This window comes from Oncorhynchus mykiss, chromosome 3 (assembly GCF_013265735.2).
Source record: "Oncorhynchus mykiss isolate Arlee chromosome 3, USDA_OmykA_1.1, whole genome shotgun sequence".
Taxonomy (NCBI): domain Eukaryota; kingdom Metazoa; phylum Chordata; class Actinopteri; order Salmoniformes; family Salmonidae; genus Oncorhynchus; species Oncorhynchus mykiss.
Window position 1 is genome coordinate 25,825,173 of NC_048567.1, and position 18,651 is coordinate 25,843,823.

An 18,651-nucleotide genomic window follows, 5' to 3' on the forward strand; every position below is an offset into this window, starting at 1 on the left:
AAGTAAACGCGCCCACTTCATACATCCCTTGGAATAAACAAGGAAGTACTCGTTATTGTACAATCTGTCAAGTCCTGGCTTAATGCTATCAGTTTAATAAAAAAATAAAAAAAATAATAATAATACATATTTTGCATTTAAACAGCAATGACCCAAGATACTGCTGTGTGCAAATTGATTTAGAAAATTATCGACATACCGCCACAGTTGTGGGAGGAACAAATGGCTTGGTTATCATCAACTTTGGTGCTGTGCTGCTTAACAGTAACGTTAGGCCTACATGTAATTCAAATTGATGCAACAGCGAAAATCAGAGGGATGAAGTCAACTCATAATTTAGACTACGACGAGCGTGAATTCTCACCATCTACATTTGCGCATAGCACCATCAACTTCGGATCCAAAATAACTCTTCAACAAGTCACAGAATTGGAGCCAGGTAACACAGCTCCAGCTTTCAAAGTGGTAACCCTTGATGGAGAATTCGTTTACCCGCCACTTGCAGGGTTGAAAGGGCCATTGATAATTCATGCTTTTACCAACAAGTCTGCCTTTTTGGAGTGCCTGTGGAACTCCGAGTCGTCATTAACCGACTTGGTCCAGAACCTACCCGATAGCACACAAGTCCTCTTCGTGTCTCTTGATGACAGCTCTGTCAACGATGCCTTATGGATGAGAGATCAAGTCCTTCGGGTAACATCGCATAGGTAGCAACACAAATGTTTACTGTTGCTTGTTAATATAGAGGAGACAGGTCATTGAACTGAACTGACATATTACAACTTTCCCTTTGTGTTTCTGTTCAACAGAAAGAAAGAGGTTTTGTCCAGATTGCACTTCTCCCCTGTTCCTGTATTTTGTTTGGGAAACTGGATTCCCAGTGTGCTGTACTCTTGGGGTTGTTCCGGACACAACTGTGGCCTTTCTCAGGCAGTTTTTACATCTACAGGTAGGGAATAGTCTCTATGCACTGTAGGACTGGTGCACTCATCAAAGCACCAGTGGAAGTTTCATTGTCCCTTGCATTTAGATCCCAACTGTTTGTGGTCCATTTAACTTTTGTTTTTGACTATTATTATTCTATCCTAGATAAACATATTATAGTTCAGAGTTCTCAGGGTGTCATCAGTTATTTAATGACAGATGGGCCATGCATTTATTGTTTTCTATGTCCATCTTCTGGAAGTGATGTATTTATTGAAATGTTAATTACATACAGGGTGGAATATGCCGGTGATTGTCAAGAGACTTGATGCGCGATACGATTGGCTGATGGGCTCCTGGAGCCAGATGAAACACCAGTTGATTGATGCAGGCAATGGATGTGAGCCCGCCCCCTCCGCTGCAGGTGCTGTTGCCTGGGTTTCCGAGGGCAACTGCTCCTTTTTCACCAAGGTCAGTTATGAGAGAGGGATAGGTGGAGAGATGCGTGGAAACATTTAACTGCCATTTTCCAGGTTTAACAGAAGAGTTGTTATACAGTTGCCCATAGAGTTTGAGAGGTTGTGTAAACACTCACAAACAGACTTTCTATGTGCCTGAACTCGACATGAAGGAACACATTGACATTGTTAGTTTCCGTCCCCAGGTGAAGAACATGGCCAAGTCCAATGCCACGGGTGTCCTTGTCCATGCAGGTCCTGGAAACCCGATCCAGGATATGAACTGTGTGGGAGACGAATGTTCTACGCCACTAGGCATACCTGCTGCCATGGTGCATTGCGAGCCCTCGGTAGCCCAGGCCCTTAGGTAACTAACACTGACTGACTCATACAGTGTTAGGTCAAGTTGCTTTCCTCACTTAACTCACTGGAAGCCATGCTTCCTCTACGGATCATTTTGTTCTCTCAGTAGTCTTAGACGGATTACTCATGGAAATGATCTATCGACTCCTGACCTGATGAGATATGCGTGCAATGGTCAATAGAACGTACTGTGTATGTTATTTTACACTTGTTGATTGTCAAATTCTCAACCATTAATGAATATTGGACCAAATAAAGTGAATAAATGTATGTTTATATTCTGTTCTATGTTTTGTAGATATGGGCACATGGTGAACGTGTCCTTTCAGAGTACCCCCTCTCCAAACTTCTTCATTGGCATTGACCAGCAGGGGGCACTGTCTGAGATGGGCTGGTTCCTCTACCCCTCCTTTAAGTTTATCAACTGGCAGGCCCAGTGGTAAGCAGTAAGCACACTATGGATTCCCCAGTTTATTACAGCAAACTGAAGACATCCGGAATTCATATGTCAGTATACTGAAGACATCAGGAATTCATATGTCAGTATACTGAAGACATCAGGAATTCATATGTCAGGAGTATGTGAAGAAGGATAAATATTTTCATCTATTTGGTAACTGTATCCGTTCCCTCCTAGGTTTGATTTCTATGAAGGGCTTCAGACTAGACTCCATGACCCAGCCTGGGTGGTCCCTGTGTTTGAGAAGGTCCAGATGCAAGGACAGAGTGGAGCAGTAGCCACTGTGAACCTGCCTTCTGGTAAAGAGACCTCATTGTATCTCCACCAGGTCATTTGCACATACACTGAGTGTACAAAACATTAGGAACACCTGCTCTTTCCATGACAAACTGACCATGTTAATCCAAGGGAAAGCAATGGTCTCTTATTGATGTCACTTTTTAAATTTGGATTGTGTATGTGTGCCATTGAGACGGTGAATGGGCAAGACAAAATATTTAAGTGCCTTTGAACAGGGTATGGTAGGTGCCAAGCACACCGGTTTGAGTGTGTCAAGAACTGCAACGCTGCTGGGTTTTTCACGCTCAACATTTTCCTGTGTTTATCAAAATGGTCCACCACCCAGAGGACATCCAGCCAACTTGACACAACTATGGGAAGCATTGTAGTCGACATGAGCCAGAACCCCTGTGGAACGCTTTCGATACTTTGTAGAGTCCAAGCCCCAACAAATTCAGGCTGTTCTGATGGCAAAAGGGGTGCAACTCAATATTAGGAAGGTGTTCTTAATGTTTTGTACATTCAGCATTTATGGTCGAGCCATACACTAAGTCGACAATAAATGCATCAGCCTTGAATATAATTTTATAGGTATTTAAAGGGGATCGGAATATTGACTTTTCCATTTCACTGTGTTGGTAGACATGTTGGATTTTGACATGCTGGAGCTGGACGCGTCTCTGTCCTGTCCCAGCGAGAGGGATGACTCCTGCGCCCACTGGGACCACACTGTGCAGCTGTTTGTGTGCTGTGACCATTTCAGTCCCCACTGCAACATGGAGATGGGGCGCTGGATAACAGCCTTCCGCAGGTATAGTCTGTGCATTTGTTGTCACTTGACATGGATACCATGTGACATGAGTCCCCAAAATGCATTTTGACATTTGTTAAGATCACTCAAGAAGGACAAAGCTGTTCCACTTCCATTGATGCAGACATTTAAAAAAAGAAATATCTCCATATCAAATCATTTATGGGTAACAATGAAGTATCTTACTGTGATTATTTTCAATTAAAATGGTCAAAAAGAAACACAAATAGCTTCTTATCAAGAGCATGTCTCCAAAAATAATTTTGCTAAAAGTGGTCTAAGTGAGGGGCCTAATTGGAGGAACCTAATGGGAGGGATATGTAACCTGAAAACTAGCTGTTATTGTCAGAGAGGTTTGAAACTCTTTATTGGTCTTAAAAACCATTTGTGACTAGGGGGCAGTATTTTCATCTTTGGAAAAATAACGTTCCGGTAGTAAATGGGATATTTTGTCAGGACAAGATGCTGGAATATGCATATAATTGACAGCTTAGGATAGAAAACACTCTAAAGTTTCCAAAACTGTAAAAATATTGTCTGTGAGTATAACAGAACTGATGTTGCAGGCGAAAGCCTGAGAGAAATCCAATCCGGAAGTGCCTCATGTTTTGAAAGCGCTGCGTTCCAATGCATCCCTATTGAGCAGTGAATGGGCTATCAACCAGATTACTTTTTCTCTGTATTCCCCAAGGTATCTACAGCATTGTGACGTAGTTTTACGCATTTATGTTGAAGAATACCCGTAAGCGGCTACATTGCGCAAGTGGTCACCTGATGCTCCCAGAGTGATTCTCGCGTAAAATACAGAGGTAGCCATTATTCCAATCGGTCCTACTGAAAAACTAATTGTCCCGGTGGATATATTATCGAATAGATATTTGAAAAACACCTTGAGGATTGATTATAAACAACGTTTGCAATGTTTCCGTCGATATTATGGAGCTAATTTGGAATATTTTTCAGCGTTTTTGTGACTGCAATTTCCGGGCGATTTCTCAGCCAAACGGGAAGAACAAACTGAGCTGTTTCGCCTACAAAAATAATATTTTTGGAAAAAAGGAACATTGGCTATCTAACTGGGAGTCTCGTGAGTGAAAACATCCGAAGCTCATCAAAGGTAAATTATTTAATTTGATTGCTTTTCTGATATCCGTGACCAAGTTACCTGCTGCTAGCTGGACAAAATGCTATGCTAGGCTATCGATAAACTTACACAAATGCTTGTCTAGCTTTTGCTGTAAAGCATATTCTGAAAATCTGAGATGACAGGGTGATTAACAAAAGGCTAAGCTGTGTCTCAATATATTTCACTTGTGATTTTCATGAATAGGAATATTTTCTAGGAATATTTATGTCCGTTGCGTTACGCTAATTAGTGTCAGTCGATTATTACGCTCCCTCATGCGGGATGGGGAGTCACTAGAGGTTTTTAACTTACACCGCCTGGTGATGTCACCAGGCAGTATTTTCAAACAGCTCTCACACTAAAATGATATTATCATAATTTTCACAATTTTACAGTATTATTCCAACTTCATAGTGTGGAGGTATACAGTGGCAAGAAAAAGTATGTGAACCCTTTGGAAATACCTGGATTTCTGCATTGGTCATACAATTTGATCTTCATCTAGGTCACAACAATAGACTAACACAGTCTGCTTAAACTAATAACACACCAAAAATTATACATTTCCATGTCTTTATTGAAAACATAGTGTAAACCTTCACAGTGCAGGGTGGGAAAAGTATGTGAACCCTTGGATTTAATAACTGGTTGACCCTTCTTTGTCAGCAATAACCTCAATCAAACGTTTTCTGTAGATGCGGATCAGACCTGCACAACGGTCAGGAGGAATTCTGGACCATTGCTCTTTACAAAACTGTTCCAGTTCAGCAATATTCTTGGGATGTCTGGTGTGAACTGCTCTCTTGAGGTCATGCCACAGGATCTCAATCAAACTGAGGTCAGGACACTGACTGGGCCACTCCAGAAGTTGTATTTTCTTCTGTTGAAGCCATTCTGTTGTTTTGGGTCATTGTCCTGTCCTCAACCTTCTGTTGAGCTTCAATTGGCAGACAGATAGCCTAACATTCTCCTACAAAATGTCTTGATAAACTTGGGGATTAGTTTTTCCGTCGATGATAGCAAGCTGTCCATGCCCTGATGCAGCAAAGCAGCCCCAAACCATGGTGCTCCCTCCACCATGATGAGGTTTTGATGTTGGTGTGCTGTGCCTTTTTTTCTCCACACATGGTGTTGTGTGTTCCTTCCAAACAACTCAACTTTAGTTTAATCTGTCCACAGAATATTTTGCCAGTAGCGCTGTGGAACATCCAGGTGCACTTTTGCAAACTTGCAGCAAGGTTTTTTTGGACAGCAGTGGCTTCTTCCGTGTTGTCCGTCCATGAACAACATTCTTGTTTAGTGTTTTATGTATCATAGACTCGTTAGCAGAGATGTTAGCATGCTCCAGAGATTTCTGTCTTTAGCTCACACTCTAGGATTCTTCTTAACCTCATTGAGCATTCTGCGCTGTGCTCTTGCAGTCATCTTTGCAGGACGGCCAGTCCTAGGGAGAGTAGCGACAGTGCTGAACTTTCCCCATTTATATACTTTTTTGAGATACTTTTGTGACACTTTCCAGCTTTATGCAAGTCAACAATTCTTAATCTTAAGTCTTCTGAGATATCTTTTGTTCGAAGCATGGTTCACATCAAGCAATGCTTCTTGTGAATAGCAAACTCAAATTTTGTGAGTGTTTTTTTTATAGGGCAAGGCAGCTCTAACCAACATCTCCAATCTTGTCTCATTGATTGGACTCCAGGTTAGCTGACCCCAATTAACTTTTGGAGAAGACATTAGCCTGGGGTTCATATACTTTTTCCAACCTACACTGTGAATGTTTAAATTATGTATTCAATATAGACAAGAAACATACAATCATTTGTATGTTATTAGTTTAAGCACACTGTGTGACTAAGATGAAGATCAGAACAAATTTGATGACCAATTTATGCCAAATCCAGGTAATTCCAAAGGGTTCACATACTTTTTCTTGCCACTCCCCACCCACCGGGGAGCCAGACCCAGCCAATCAGAATGAGTTTATAATTACAGACAGAAATACTTAATTACAGACAGATGTACTGCCAAATTCTCTAAAACGAAGTTGGAGGCGGCTTATGGTAAAGAAATTAACCTTCAATTCTCTGGTGGATATTCCTGCAGTCAGCATGCCAATTGCCTGCTTTCTCAAAACTTGAGACGTCTGTGGCGTTGTGTGACAAAACTGCACATTTTAGTGGCCTTTTATTATTCCCAGCACAAGGTTATTGATATGCCACACCAGTCAGGTGGATGGATTATCTTGGCAAAGGAGAAATGTAAACAAATTTGTGAACAAAACTTTAGAGAAATACATTTTTGTGCGTATAGAACAATTCTGGGATCTTTTTTTATTTGAGCTCATGAAACATGGGACCAACACTGTTGCGTTTATATTTTTGTTTAGTATATATAAAACATAGGGAAATCCCGTTTTTGACTCCACTGGGCCTTTTACCTCTGTGCCTATGGCCTTTACCACTTCAAAGTGATCCCCTTTGGCTTAAAGAAACGTTCCTGCAAATTCTTTTAACAATGTTAATGTTCCTCCCCCAGAGGCATTGGGCGCTGGCTCACTGATGTTTCTCCTCTGGTGCCTCTGTTGGACAATGGGAGATGTACCTTCACCATGAAGACTGTGCCTTGGGCTATGCCCTGGGTGGTGTCTCTGAGTCTGAGATTCAGCCACACAAATCACTCAAGTAAGTTATAATGCCTTCATAACACGGTCACAGGTGTTAGACCGCTGCACCACTCGGGAATCCTAAGGCATCTCAGTGCTAGAGGCGTCACTATAGACCCTGGTTTGATTCCAGGCTGTATCACAACCGGCCGTGATTGGGAGTCCCATAGGGCAGCGCACAATTGGCCCAGCGTCGTCTTTGTTAGGGTTTGGCCGGGGTAGGTCGTCATTGTAAATAACAATTTGTTCCTAACTGACTTGCCTAGTTAAACATTTTTTTAAATACAAATAATAACGCCTACATAACACTGTCATAAGACATTCATTAATACTTTTTAATTAGTATTTTACTGTTCATTGTGTATCAGAATTATTCTCTAAAATATCTGTATATTCTTTTACAGTATAAAAAAATGCTAAGTGATGTTTAGGCAATAGGACTGACTCTTTCGCTTAAAAAACCCAACATTAAACAGGTTTCCAATAGGTGGGTATGCCATCCTGTTGTGTACAGTTCTACTAGTGACAAAGCAATGGACAGAAATCACTCTTCTTGAGCAATTTAGACCATTTCATCCCTCTTTCATCATGTGTAGAAAAAGATGTGCACTTCCATTCTAAGCAAAGTGGAGTGTTATAGAAAATAACAGGATGTTTGCAAATTGTTGCTGGAAAGTTGTCCTGGCAAAGGACAACCCCCCTATGAGTCTCGGTCACAACAGAGTAGTTATGGAAAAAAAGTACTCCAGTATCAGATTTTTCTCACTGCACGAATGCAATACTAAAGACAGTATCATTACAGTATCATGCTGTATTTGTAACGGCTTTCTTCCGTCGAAGGAGAGGAGGACCAAAATGCAGCGTGGTTAGAGTTCATGTTTTTTTAATAAGAAAACCTAAACATGAACACAATAACAAAATGTGGCAAAACCGAAACAGTCCTATCTGGTGCAGAGAACACAAAGACGGGAAACAACCACCCACAAAACCCAACACAAAACAGGCTACCTAAATATGGTTCCCAATCAGAGACAATGACTAACACCTGCCTCTGATTGAGAATCATATCAAGCCAAACATAGAAATAGACAAACTAGACTCACAACATAGAACGCCCACCCAGCTCACGTCCTGACCAACACTAAAACAAGGAAAACACACAATAACTATGGTCAGAACGTGACAGTATTCTTATATGGTAATAAGTAACAGAATGAACTCTTCAAACATATGTTAAACCTAGATTTTGCTCTTGTTACAGCCAATCACTCAGACAAGCTTTACCCCTTTAAGCTGATGTCATTGTACAGTGGAGGCACCTTTGACAAGGAATACAACAAGAGATACCAACCAATCAAATTCACTGTCCCAGACTCAACAAAAAAGGTATGATGCAGAATTGATATTACTTCTGTTTACATTCACTCATAATAAAGGGTAATTGTCATATACTGCATGTTCTTATTTTTTTTTAATATGCCTTTGTTTTAGTTAGTGCTTTGGCCATAATGTGGGTAGACCTCTGCTTTACAAATCATGTTATTATTGTAATCAGTCATCTTATGTACCATATTGTGTCTTAGGTGGAGTTGTATGCCGTAATCACAGGCCACGGGAGCGACGAGAACGGCTGCTGCGAGTTCTGTGTGACATCACACCACTTCCTCGTCAACGGAGCATTCAATAACACCCGTATTTTTGACTCGGCAGGTGCGAAATGACTACCGTTAGAGTTTGGTCATGCAGATTCATATAATCTTCCCTTAGTCTGGGCCATAGTTACATTAGCATGAGTTTGTATTCCTCTGAGGGCAATTAAATTGAACCGTGGGATGATTTTTCTTCTAATTGGATGGGCTGGGGGAGGTGGAACATTATTGTTTTTACACCGTAAGTAAGCCCAAGTAGATACTGTATTTCACAATACCATAATCATTTTATACCTTGATTACATTGAGACACAGTCACATAGGTCTCTTTATGTATTCGCAGGAATACTTGGGAACAGATTTCCTAAATTAAAGGAATTAGCTAAATTCCTGTAAATGTGTGTTTTTTGCCCAAGAACAAAAATTATAATTTGTACAAAAATGATTAGTAAAAATGTATTTTTGGGGGCCAAATTAAATCCCTTTCAGCTGAATTTTGCCTGCAAGCTGCCTGTTGCTGACCCCTGTCCAAGGGCATTTGCCTGCTTGTGTCCCTATTCTTGTTTGAGTGAGTCAGGTGTGGGTCTTTTGTCATGCATTCCTTTCCAAAATAATTATACTGCATTTACCATGTTTTTAATGCAGCGTTCTTTAACCATCCCATTGTCCTGACTGTTTTCTGGTGTGGTTTTACTCTCCAGGTTCAGCCCTGGGGTGTGCCATGCGGGTGGGAGAGGGGGCGGTGCCCAACGAGCATGGCACTTGGCTGTACGGCCGTGGAGGCTGGTGTGATGGGCTACAGGTCAACCCCTGGAGGTTTGACATCACCACACAGGTATAGAACTATCACCAGACCGCGTCATGAGTAATTGCCCTTGCGGTTCGTCATCAGAAACCTGTTTAGCTAACGGTGGATACGATCGCATGCAACTTCAAATGCAGCTCATACAAGTTAACAAACACGTAATCGGATGGTTATCGTCTGCAACATCACAGATGTCATCAGAGGATTGATTAAATCACAAATAGAGCTAGTTAAAGCCGGACGAATAATGCACTTGTTGAACATAGCTATAGCCATCAGTCTTGCACGGTCATCACTCAGTTACTGTTAAGTTTGTCTGGGTCCTGACTAGTGGTCGACCGAATATGATTTTTCAACGCCGATACCGATTGGAGGACCAAAAAAAGCCAATGCCGATTAATCAGACGATTTTTATATATATATTTGTAATAATTACAACAATACTGAAGGAACAGTTTTATTTTACCTTAATATAATACATCAATAAAATCTATTTAGTCTCAAATAAATAATGAAACATGTTCAATTTGGTTTAAATAATGCAAAAACAAAGTGTTGGAGAAGAAAGTAAAAGTGCAATATGTGCCATGTAAAAAAGCTAACGTTTAAGTTCCTTGCTCAGAACATAAGAACATATGAAAGCTGGTGGTTCCTTTTAACACGAGTCTTCAATATTCCCAGGCAAGAAGTTTTAGGTTGTAGTTATTATAGGAAATAGATGACTACATCTCTCTATGCCATTTGTATTTCATTTACCTTTGACTATTGGATATTCTTATTCTTAGGCACTGTATTGCCAGCCTAATCTCGGGAGTTGATAGGCTTGAAGTCATAAACAGCGCAATGCTTGAAGCACAGCGAAGAGCTGCTGGAAAATGCAGGAAAGTTCTGTTTGAATGAATGCTTACGAGCCAGCTGCTGCCTACCACCACTCAGTCAGACTGCTCTATCAAATCATAGACTTAATTATAATATAATAACACACAGAAATACGTACCTTAGGTCATTAATATGGTCAAATCCGGAAACTATCATTTCGAAAACAAAATGTTTATTCTTTCAGTGAAATACGGAACCGTTCCGTATTTTATCTAACGGGTGGCATCCATAAGTCTAAATATTGCTGTTACATTGCACAACCTTCAATGTTATGTCATAATTATGTACAATTCTGGCAAATTAATTATGGTCTTTGTTAGGAAGAAATGGTCTTCACACAGTTCGCAATGAGCCAGGCTGCCCAAACTGCTGCATATACCCTGACTCAGAACGCAAGAGAAGTGACACAATTTCTCTAGATAAAATAAATTCATGTTAGCAGGCAATATTAATTAAATATGCAGGTTTAAAAATATATACTTGTGTATTGATTTCAAGAAAGGCGTTGATGTTTATGGTTAGGTACACATTCGTGCAACGACAGTGCTTTTTTCGAGAATGCGCTTGTTAAATCATCACCCGTTTGGCGAAGTAGGCTGTGATTCGATGATAAATTTACAGCCTCCGCATTGATTATATGCAACGCAGGACAAGCTAGATAAACTAGTAATATCATCAACCATGTGTAGTTAACTAGTGATTATGTAAAGATAGGTTTAATGCTAGCTAGCAACTTACCTTGGCTCCTTGCTGCAGTCACGTAACAGGTAGTCAGCCTGCCACGCTGTCTCCTCGTGGAGTGCAATGTAATCGGCCATTGTAATTACCAATTGTTATGAACTTGAAATCGGCCCTAATTAATCGGCCATTAATAATCGGTTGACTTCTAGTCCTGATTTTAGCGTTGGCTATCCTGCTACAGAGCTTTTTGGTGTGGGGATGCGTGTGCATCCCTCGAAGGCTTGTAAACGAAAAATGGCTTTATACGTCCTCATTAGATCTATCTAATTTAATCATTCTATTTCTATGGTTCTTTCATCCTCACCTCATACTGGAATGATATTGAACTATGAAATGATGATGTAACAATGTACAATGTTGCCACCTTCAAATTCATACTACAGAGGCATTCCTTCACCACGTAAACAAGACCATAACACATAGTCTTTGTATATTTGCAAGCCTTTTTTTTGTGTTTTAGCTGCTATTTCTGACATTGAAAGAGATTCAAGACAACAGTTTTGCTCATCTTCTATCACATAAACTGCAGGGTTTTTGACGGAAAGGTTAAGCATTCAAATTATATATATTTTTGCTTACAGTAGGCATTTGTGTCCATTAGTTTGCAGTGAAGCACCCTTCATGAAACTAGCCTATTAGATGAGTACAGCACTTGGTCACTCATGAGTCCTTGGAAAGGCACACATGACCCTCTCTTTCCAAAGCTTCAGTTACATTTTATTCATTTGATACACACACATCATGTTCATGACCACTTCATTTAATTACCACAGGCTTCATTTGTAATCCATAGATATTACAGTATTGGGGCTGTTTGATTTACTATAGTGTTTCTCCTGAGGCCTTGAATTGTTATTTATTTGTCTTTCTCAGCTGGACATGAGTGGGATTGAAGCCAATACTCTGCTCTACTTTGGCCTTTACAGTGGACAGGACCCCAATCCGTCTCACGACCCTGGCTACATTGTCATGTTCTCTTATCTGGTGTTCTACAAGTAGTCTCCCTGACAACCAGGTTGTCTTGAATGTGAATTGTAATGACTGTGATTAATGCGAATGAGAACCAATCATGCTAAAATATAAATTTTATCCAGTAATATTGTAGCCTATTCTATGTTTGGGTGTGTCACCAACTTGCACTGTTTTCCCACTCAAGAGTTTTCACTCAAGTTCGATACAAAGAAGACGTCATCTTGAATAGCTCATTTTGCTCTTCAGAAAAGTTGAAGGAGTTATTGCTATCTTGCTACTTAACCTGGTCAAGTATGTGTAATTACACAAACTTAGCTTTTAGTGTCAAACTTAAACTTTCAGGTGACGACAAGACGCTTTTCCTGACGCAAGATCAACCACTCTCTGATCCTTCAATTATTCAAGTATCTCTTTTTGAACGGTTTACCTGCAAAGGTTAGAGGAGTGGGGGTTGGTTACATTTGCCACCACAGACACGAATGCATTAAACAGTGTAATATTTCTGAAAATGTGAAAATATATCTGGATGTTCAAATTAACAACATTCTCTTGGTTCATTTAATTAACTTTAATGAAGGTGTGCAGTATTATAAACTAGTATCCAGCAGTCAGTTTTCATACAAATGAGTTACTTATAGAAAAGTTAATCAGGGATAAAGGTTAGTGTAAAGACCTTCTGCCACGTTTGTAACATTACTATTTAGTGTTCAACAGTGTTTCTGGAAACCAATACGGTTCGCACTGCCCTTATTGCTCCATCTTGAAGATGAATAAATGGAATGGTTCCCTCACTGTATACTTCTTCCAAAAGCCCTAAGACTCATTCACTTACAGTTAAGCTCCCTCATTTCTTGGAGGTATGTTAAACCAAGGACACACATTTATACAGAGTTATGTAAATAGCTTATTTCCCCTGAGGGGATTAATTCGATTTAATTCAAGTTAAATTGAAATGGTGTCATGTTACCACCACCAGTTCCAAGACGAGAGAATACGAATCCAAAATAATTGTGATTGAACATTTGGTCCTAAAATGACCTAGTCCTCTCTTTGACAAGTTTTCTATCCCCATGTCAAAGTATTGGTGAAGAGATAAGGCACTGATATTGAAATTGACCCACCTTTGACACAAATATATCATCTGTCTCATCAATACAATCAAGTAGATTTGTAAGCATTCAAAACAAGTCAACAAACGTGTTTGTTAGACCTTCACACAGGTTTTTTTGCAGCTCTTCTCCGACTCAAACTGGTTTTGGTTTCCCTGACAACCTCCAAACCAGAACTGGGCACAGGCGTTAGCCGTAGTGTCATAGTACCACTTCACAACATAATTCCTGCAAGGCCCGGGGTCCAGAATCTGTCCACAGCTCTCATCTGGGAAAAGGGAAGAGAAATGGAGGATATTGATTTTACTTGGGGAAATATCAGTAAGGTGCTACACAGTAGTTTGAGCGTTGGAAAAGCGCTATATCCAATAAATCAAATTACCTGGTATTAAAGCATCCTGGGGCAGAGGTGGAGAGGTTGGGGGGAGCCTGGGTAGCTTTACTACGGGAAGGGGCATCTGGGTGGGGGCCTGGGGGCCAGTCATGACCACACCGTGGGTGGGGTTCTTCACCTCTGACGGAAGAAGGAACTCTGGTAGGCGCTTGAAGGGTTCCCTGTCAAAGGATGGGACCCTGTAGGTCTCCGAGTTATCTCGGTCCCCGGTCTCGGGGCCCGTTGGGGTAAAGACTCTGTCTGACTCTCCTGGTGGACCTGGCTGTTTAAACCAGGGTAAAGAAATGGTTAAATGGATAGATGTACTCAGTACATCTGCTATAGTATGTGATTGCACCTGCATAGGCTTGAAGTTATTGTCTATAATATGTGATTGCAATCAAAATCTTGACACACAGGTCCATGTATGAACGCATGCAAATGAACATGTGCACGTACACACACTCAATTCATGGCTGATTTTAGCGGAAATACAATTTTGGGCCTAAGTTCAGACACTATCCTTATGTGGGGCATTTTTAGCAATCTTTTGGTTATGGTGAGTTCTCCTAATTTTCTTCACAATATTATATTTTACAATGACATGATATATTGTACTGCAAAGCTTAGTGAGCTCAGTAAAACTCAGTAAATGTGCAGCCCTATTCTGATCATGACAGAACCATTATGTAAAGTGGAAGTGTTGTCATTCTCACCACCATCTGTGTTTTCTTGAAGTCTCCATTGAAAGTGGGCGTGTCGGTATCAGTCCTCTCTGGGGTTTCCCTGACAATCCCAGCTTGTCCAGGGGTTCCGGGGGAGTATCTGGAGCTGGGGATGGAGCTGAACTGGGCCCCACCATCACTCTCACAGATCCGACTCAGCAGCTTGCTCTCAAGGGCTGGATGATCCAAGACAAGACAGTACCCTGATATTATTGGGACTAGGCAATGAGACACAGCTATGTAAAACGTACAGATATTTAGGACTGTCTTTTCTTTGGCTAGTTTTAACAGCACAGGTGTTTCTCTGGCTTTAGAAGTATTTAGTTCTACATTAACTCTTCAGATATAACTGGCTTTACAAGATCTTCCTTTACAAGGAACATAAACTTCAGTAAGGATGGATATCAGTGAAAGGTACTTCCTGCTTACCAGGAAGTGTCCTGAAGTCATCAATCAGATACACGTGTTCCCTGTCTGGGTCAGAGGCCATGAGGTGGAGCTCTTTCTTAAACTCCTCGTACAGCGGATCACTCTCGTTCACCACCCCGATGACAAACATCTCAATGTTACTGCCATTGGCCTCTTTCACCGCCTCCTCCAGCCTCACAGTGTCCCTCTCGTCCGCCTGTCCATCTGTGATCACTATGGCCACTTTCCTCACCCCGGGCCTGGCCGCCCGGAACACCTGGTTGGCCTGATGGATGGCGCTGCCCGTAAAGGTGCCTTCGCCCAGGTAGGTCATAGTGCGGACCGCCGCCTTCACCTGGTGGTGATAAATATTTATAAAATCTCTGATGTAGCCTGGTCCCAGATCTGTTTGTGAGGTCTTATGTGACAATGACCATAAGAGTTGGCAAGACAGCACAAACAGATCTGGGACCAGGCTACTGTATTAGAGAGTAAAACTTTTCATTTTGGACACTTGAGAGAAAATCACCTTGCATTGAACAGTTACAGTGCCTTGCGAAAGTATTCGGCCCCCTTGAACTTTGCAACCTTTTGCCACATTTCAGGCTTCAAACATAAAGATATAAAACTGTATTTTTTTGTGAAGAATCAACAACAAGTGGGACACAATCATGAAGTGGAACGACATTTATTGGATATTTCAAACTTTTTTAACAAATCAAAAACTGAAAAATTGGGCGTGCAAAATTATTCAGCCCCTTTACTTTCAGTGCAGCAAACTCTCTCCAGAAGTTCAGTGAGGATCTCTGAATGATCCAATGTTGACCTAAATGACTAATGATGATAAATACAATCCACCTGTGTGTAATCAAGTCTCCGTATAAATGCACCTGCACTGTGATAGTCTCAGAGGTCCGTTAAAAGTGCAGAGAGCATCATGAAGAACAAGGAACACACCAGGCAGGTCCGAGATACTGTTGTGAAGAAGTTTAAAGCCGGATTTGGATACAAAAAGATTTCCCAAGCTTTAAACATCCCAAGGAGCACTGTGCAAGCGATAATATTGAAATGGAAGGAGTATCAGACCACTGCAAATCTACCAAGACCTGGCCATCCCTCTAAACTTTCAGCTCATACAAGGAGAAGACTGATCAGAGATGCAGCCAAGAGGCCCATGATCACTCTGGATGAACTGCAGAGATCTACAGCTGAGGTGGGAGACTCTGTCCATAGGACAACAATCAGTCGTATATTGCACAAATCTGGCCTTTATGGAAGAGTGGCAAGAAGAAAGCCATTTCTTAAAGATATCCATAAAAAGTGTCGTTTAAAGTTTGCCACAAGCCACCTGGGAGACACACCAAACATGTGGAAGAAGGTGCTCTGGTCAGATGAAACCAAAATTGAACTTTTTGGCAACAATGCAAAACGTTATGTTTGGCGTAAAAGCAACACAGCTCATCACCCTGAACACACCATCCCCACTGTCAAACATGGTGGTGGCAGCATCATGGTTTGGGCCTGCTTTTCTTCAGCAGGGACAGGGAAGATGGTTAAAATTGATGGGAAGATGGATGGAGCCAAATACAGGACCATTCTGGAAGAAAACCTGATGGAGTCTGCAAAAGACCTGAGACTGGGACGGGTATTTGTCTTCCAACAAGACAATGATCCAAAACATAAAGCAAAATCTACAATGGAATGGTTCAAAAATAAACATATCCAGGTGTTAGAATGGCCAAGTCAAAGTCCAGACCTGAATCCAATCGAGAATCTGTGGAAAGAACTGAAAACTGCTGTTCACAAATGCTCTCCATCCAACCTCACTGAGCTCGAGCTGTTTTGCAAGGAGGAATGGGAAAAAATTTCAGTCTCTCGATGTGCAAAACTGATAGAGACATACCCCAAGCGACTTACAGCTGTAATCGCAGCAAAAGGTGGCGCTACAAAGTACTAACTTAAGGGGGCTGAATAATTTTGCACGCCCAATTCTTCAGTTTTTGATTTGTTAAAAAAGTTTGAAATCTCCAATAAATGTCGTTCCACTTCATGATTGTGTCCCACTTGTGTCCCATACAGTTTTATATCTTTATGTTTGAAGCCTGAAATGTGGCAAAAGGACGCAAAGTTCAAGGGGGCCGAATACTTTCGCAAGGCACTGTATGTCATATGAATTGAATGTTATCATTACAGAGGCCTCAAAGTTTTGAGAAATGTAAAACTGAGAGTCTTGACCTGGTCCCGGCTGGCCTGCTGGTGCAGACTGACCACCACCATGTTGATGTGGCTGTAGAGGACCACCCCGACGTGAGTGGTCTCCCGGCTCACGGAGGCGCGGTCGACCAGAGCGTTCACAAAGTCCTTGACCACGTTGAAGTTGTCGGGGCCAACGCTCTCTGAGCTGTCAATCACAAAGACCATCTCCAGTGGGCTCTCACGGCACTTCACCCCACAACCTGGGGAAAGAGAAAAAATCATTGAAAGTCTGCAAACAGCCATTACAGGTATGGTATTGTACCTGATGTGTGAATTACCACAGTACCACACTAACCACATATAGATCTGACCAGTTTGATGACCTCCTCTCTCTGTAAAAGATGGTAAAACACTTTAGTGCCTAGTCATTGTAATACTACAGTATGGAGGTTACAGTGTACAAAACAGACTATACTTACTGTTAGGCCAGGTTCCCCTTTTTCTCCCAGTCTGCCCTGTAAATTCAGGAGGTCACTCAATAACAAATATATACATCTGATAATGTCCATGCTTTTTCCAGATTTATAGTAAGACTAGTACCAAAGGTCCAGCAGCTCCTCTCTCTCCAGTCTCTCCCCTGTCCCCCTTTCTGCCTCGTTCACCCACGAACCCCCTGTCTCCCTGTAGGAACGGCAAAACTGCAGAACTTTTCTAGAACTTGGAAAGCATTAAAACTTTGTCAAGTTCAAGACCATTTATGAGACTTGATTTGGTTCTGGGTCCCGAGATTATAGATTGGATAACATTATGTATTTATTAAGCTACATGTTATGTTGTTTGTGTGGAGGTTCTTACCTTATCCCCTTGAATACCCTGTCCTGGGGGCCCCCTGGGGCCCGTGATCCCCTGGAATCCTGACTCCCCCTATCAGACAAAATCAATTCAGCAATTTGACCTGTGGAAACACAGCACTAGTATACTGTATGCCTGGCTGTACAATGACCTCACATGGCATACTAAATGGTCCTTTAACTGTACCTTTGGTCCTTGAATGCCCTCTCCAGGCACTCCCTGTGGACCCGGTGCTCCAATCTGACCTGCTGACCCCTGCAGAGAGAATCATGTCATCTTGATGCTCCGCCAGTCATACGGTTCCTATCAATCTTTCTCAATCCTGTGTACTCCAATCACGATGGCTCATTTCTCCTCCTACACATTGATAAAATGATTATTATTGGTCTGAATAGGATTCATGACCTTGGGACCCATTAGCCCGACTCCAGGTGCTCCAGCTGGTCCTGTGGGGCCTGGAGTTCCCCGGTCTCCCTGAACAGAAAGATCCTCACGTTAAATACTTATATATAGATCACAAAAACAAACACATTAAGTTGCCCCTATAATTGGGTTAAGGTTATTTTGTGTCCTAAATAGAGTTTATGCAATCATTATACCGGAAAACTCACCTTAGGACCAGGTAAACCTTTTCCTTCTGGTCCAGTCTCACCTGTCAGTCCTGGTATTCCAGGGGGCCCCTAATAAACATGACAGAACATCCATTCATACAGTATTCAAACTGAATAGTCAGCATAGATCAATGAATATGATCATAATACTAGAGAAAATGGGGATAGTTACTGGAGTTCCAGGGAGGCCTTCCCCTTCAAGCCCAGGTGGACCAATGGGCCCTGGTAGCCCTCTCTCACCCTAAAAA

The 18,651-nt window shown here is 41.5% G+C and overlaps 2 protein-coding genes across 2 annotated transcripts in view; one reads left to right on the forward strand and one right to left on the reverse strand.

Moving 5' to 3' along the window:
* The first annotated feature begins 8 nt into the window (after nt 1-8).
* Nucleotides 9-12,668, forward strand: si:dkey-256h2.1 (uncharacterized protein LOC337520 homolog). The gene is made up of 12 exons (XM_021594512.2): nt 9-707; nt 810-949; nt 1,220-1,395; nt 1,589-1,749; nt 2,044-2,184; nt 2,383-2,504; nt 3,127-3,295; nt 6,957-7,102; nt 8,345-8,469; nt 8,667-8,793; nt 9,434-9,567; nt 12,031-12,668. The coding sequence occupies exons 1-12, from the start codon at nt 223-225 to the stop codon at nt 12,154-12,156; spliced, it is 2,052 nt and encodes a 683-aa protein (XP_021450187.1). The 5' UTR covers nt 9-222; the 3' UTR covers nt 12,157-12,668.
* The window catches only part of LOC110515765 (collagen alpha-1(XXVIII) chain-like), a 16,788-nt gene continuing 10,601 nt past the window's right edge, over nt 12,465-18,651 (reverse strand). The window contains exons 24-36 of the mRNA XM_021594532.2: nt 18,576-18,644; nt 18,404-18,472; nt 18,198-18,266; nt 17,979-18,047; nt 17,796-17,864; nt 17,541-17,621; nt 17,420-17,455; nt 17,296-17,332; nt 16,980-17,200; nt 14,766-15,099; nt 14,328-14,512; nt 13,621-13,894; nt 12,465-13,506 (exon numbers count right to left, since the gene is read on the reverse strand). Coding sequence (XP_021450207.1) covers nt 13,334-13,506; nt 13,621-13,894; nt 14,328-14,512; nt 14,766-15,099; nt 16,980-17,200; nt 17,296-17,332; nt 17,420-17,455; nt 17,541-17,621; nt 17,796-17,864; nt 17,979-18,047; nt 18,198-18,266; nt 18,404-18,472; nt 18,576-18,644 — 1,686 coding nt within the window. The 3' untranslated portion in view covers nt 12,465-13,333. The remainder of the gene's footprint in view (nt 13,507-13,620; nt 13,895-14,327; nt 14,513-14,765; nt 15,100-16,979; nt 17,201-17,295; nt 17,333-17,419; nt 17,456-17,540; nt 17,622-17,795; nt 17,865-17,978; nt 18,048-18,197; nt 18,267-18,403; nt 18,473-18,575; nt 18,645-18,651) is intronic.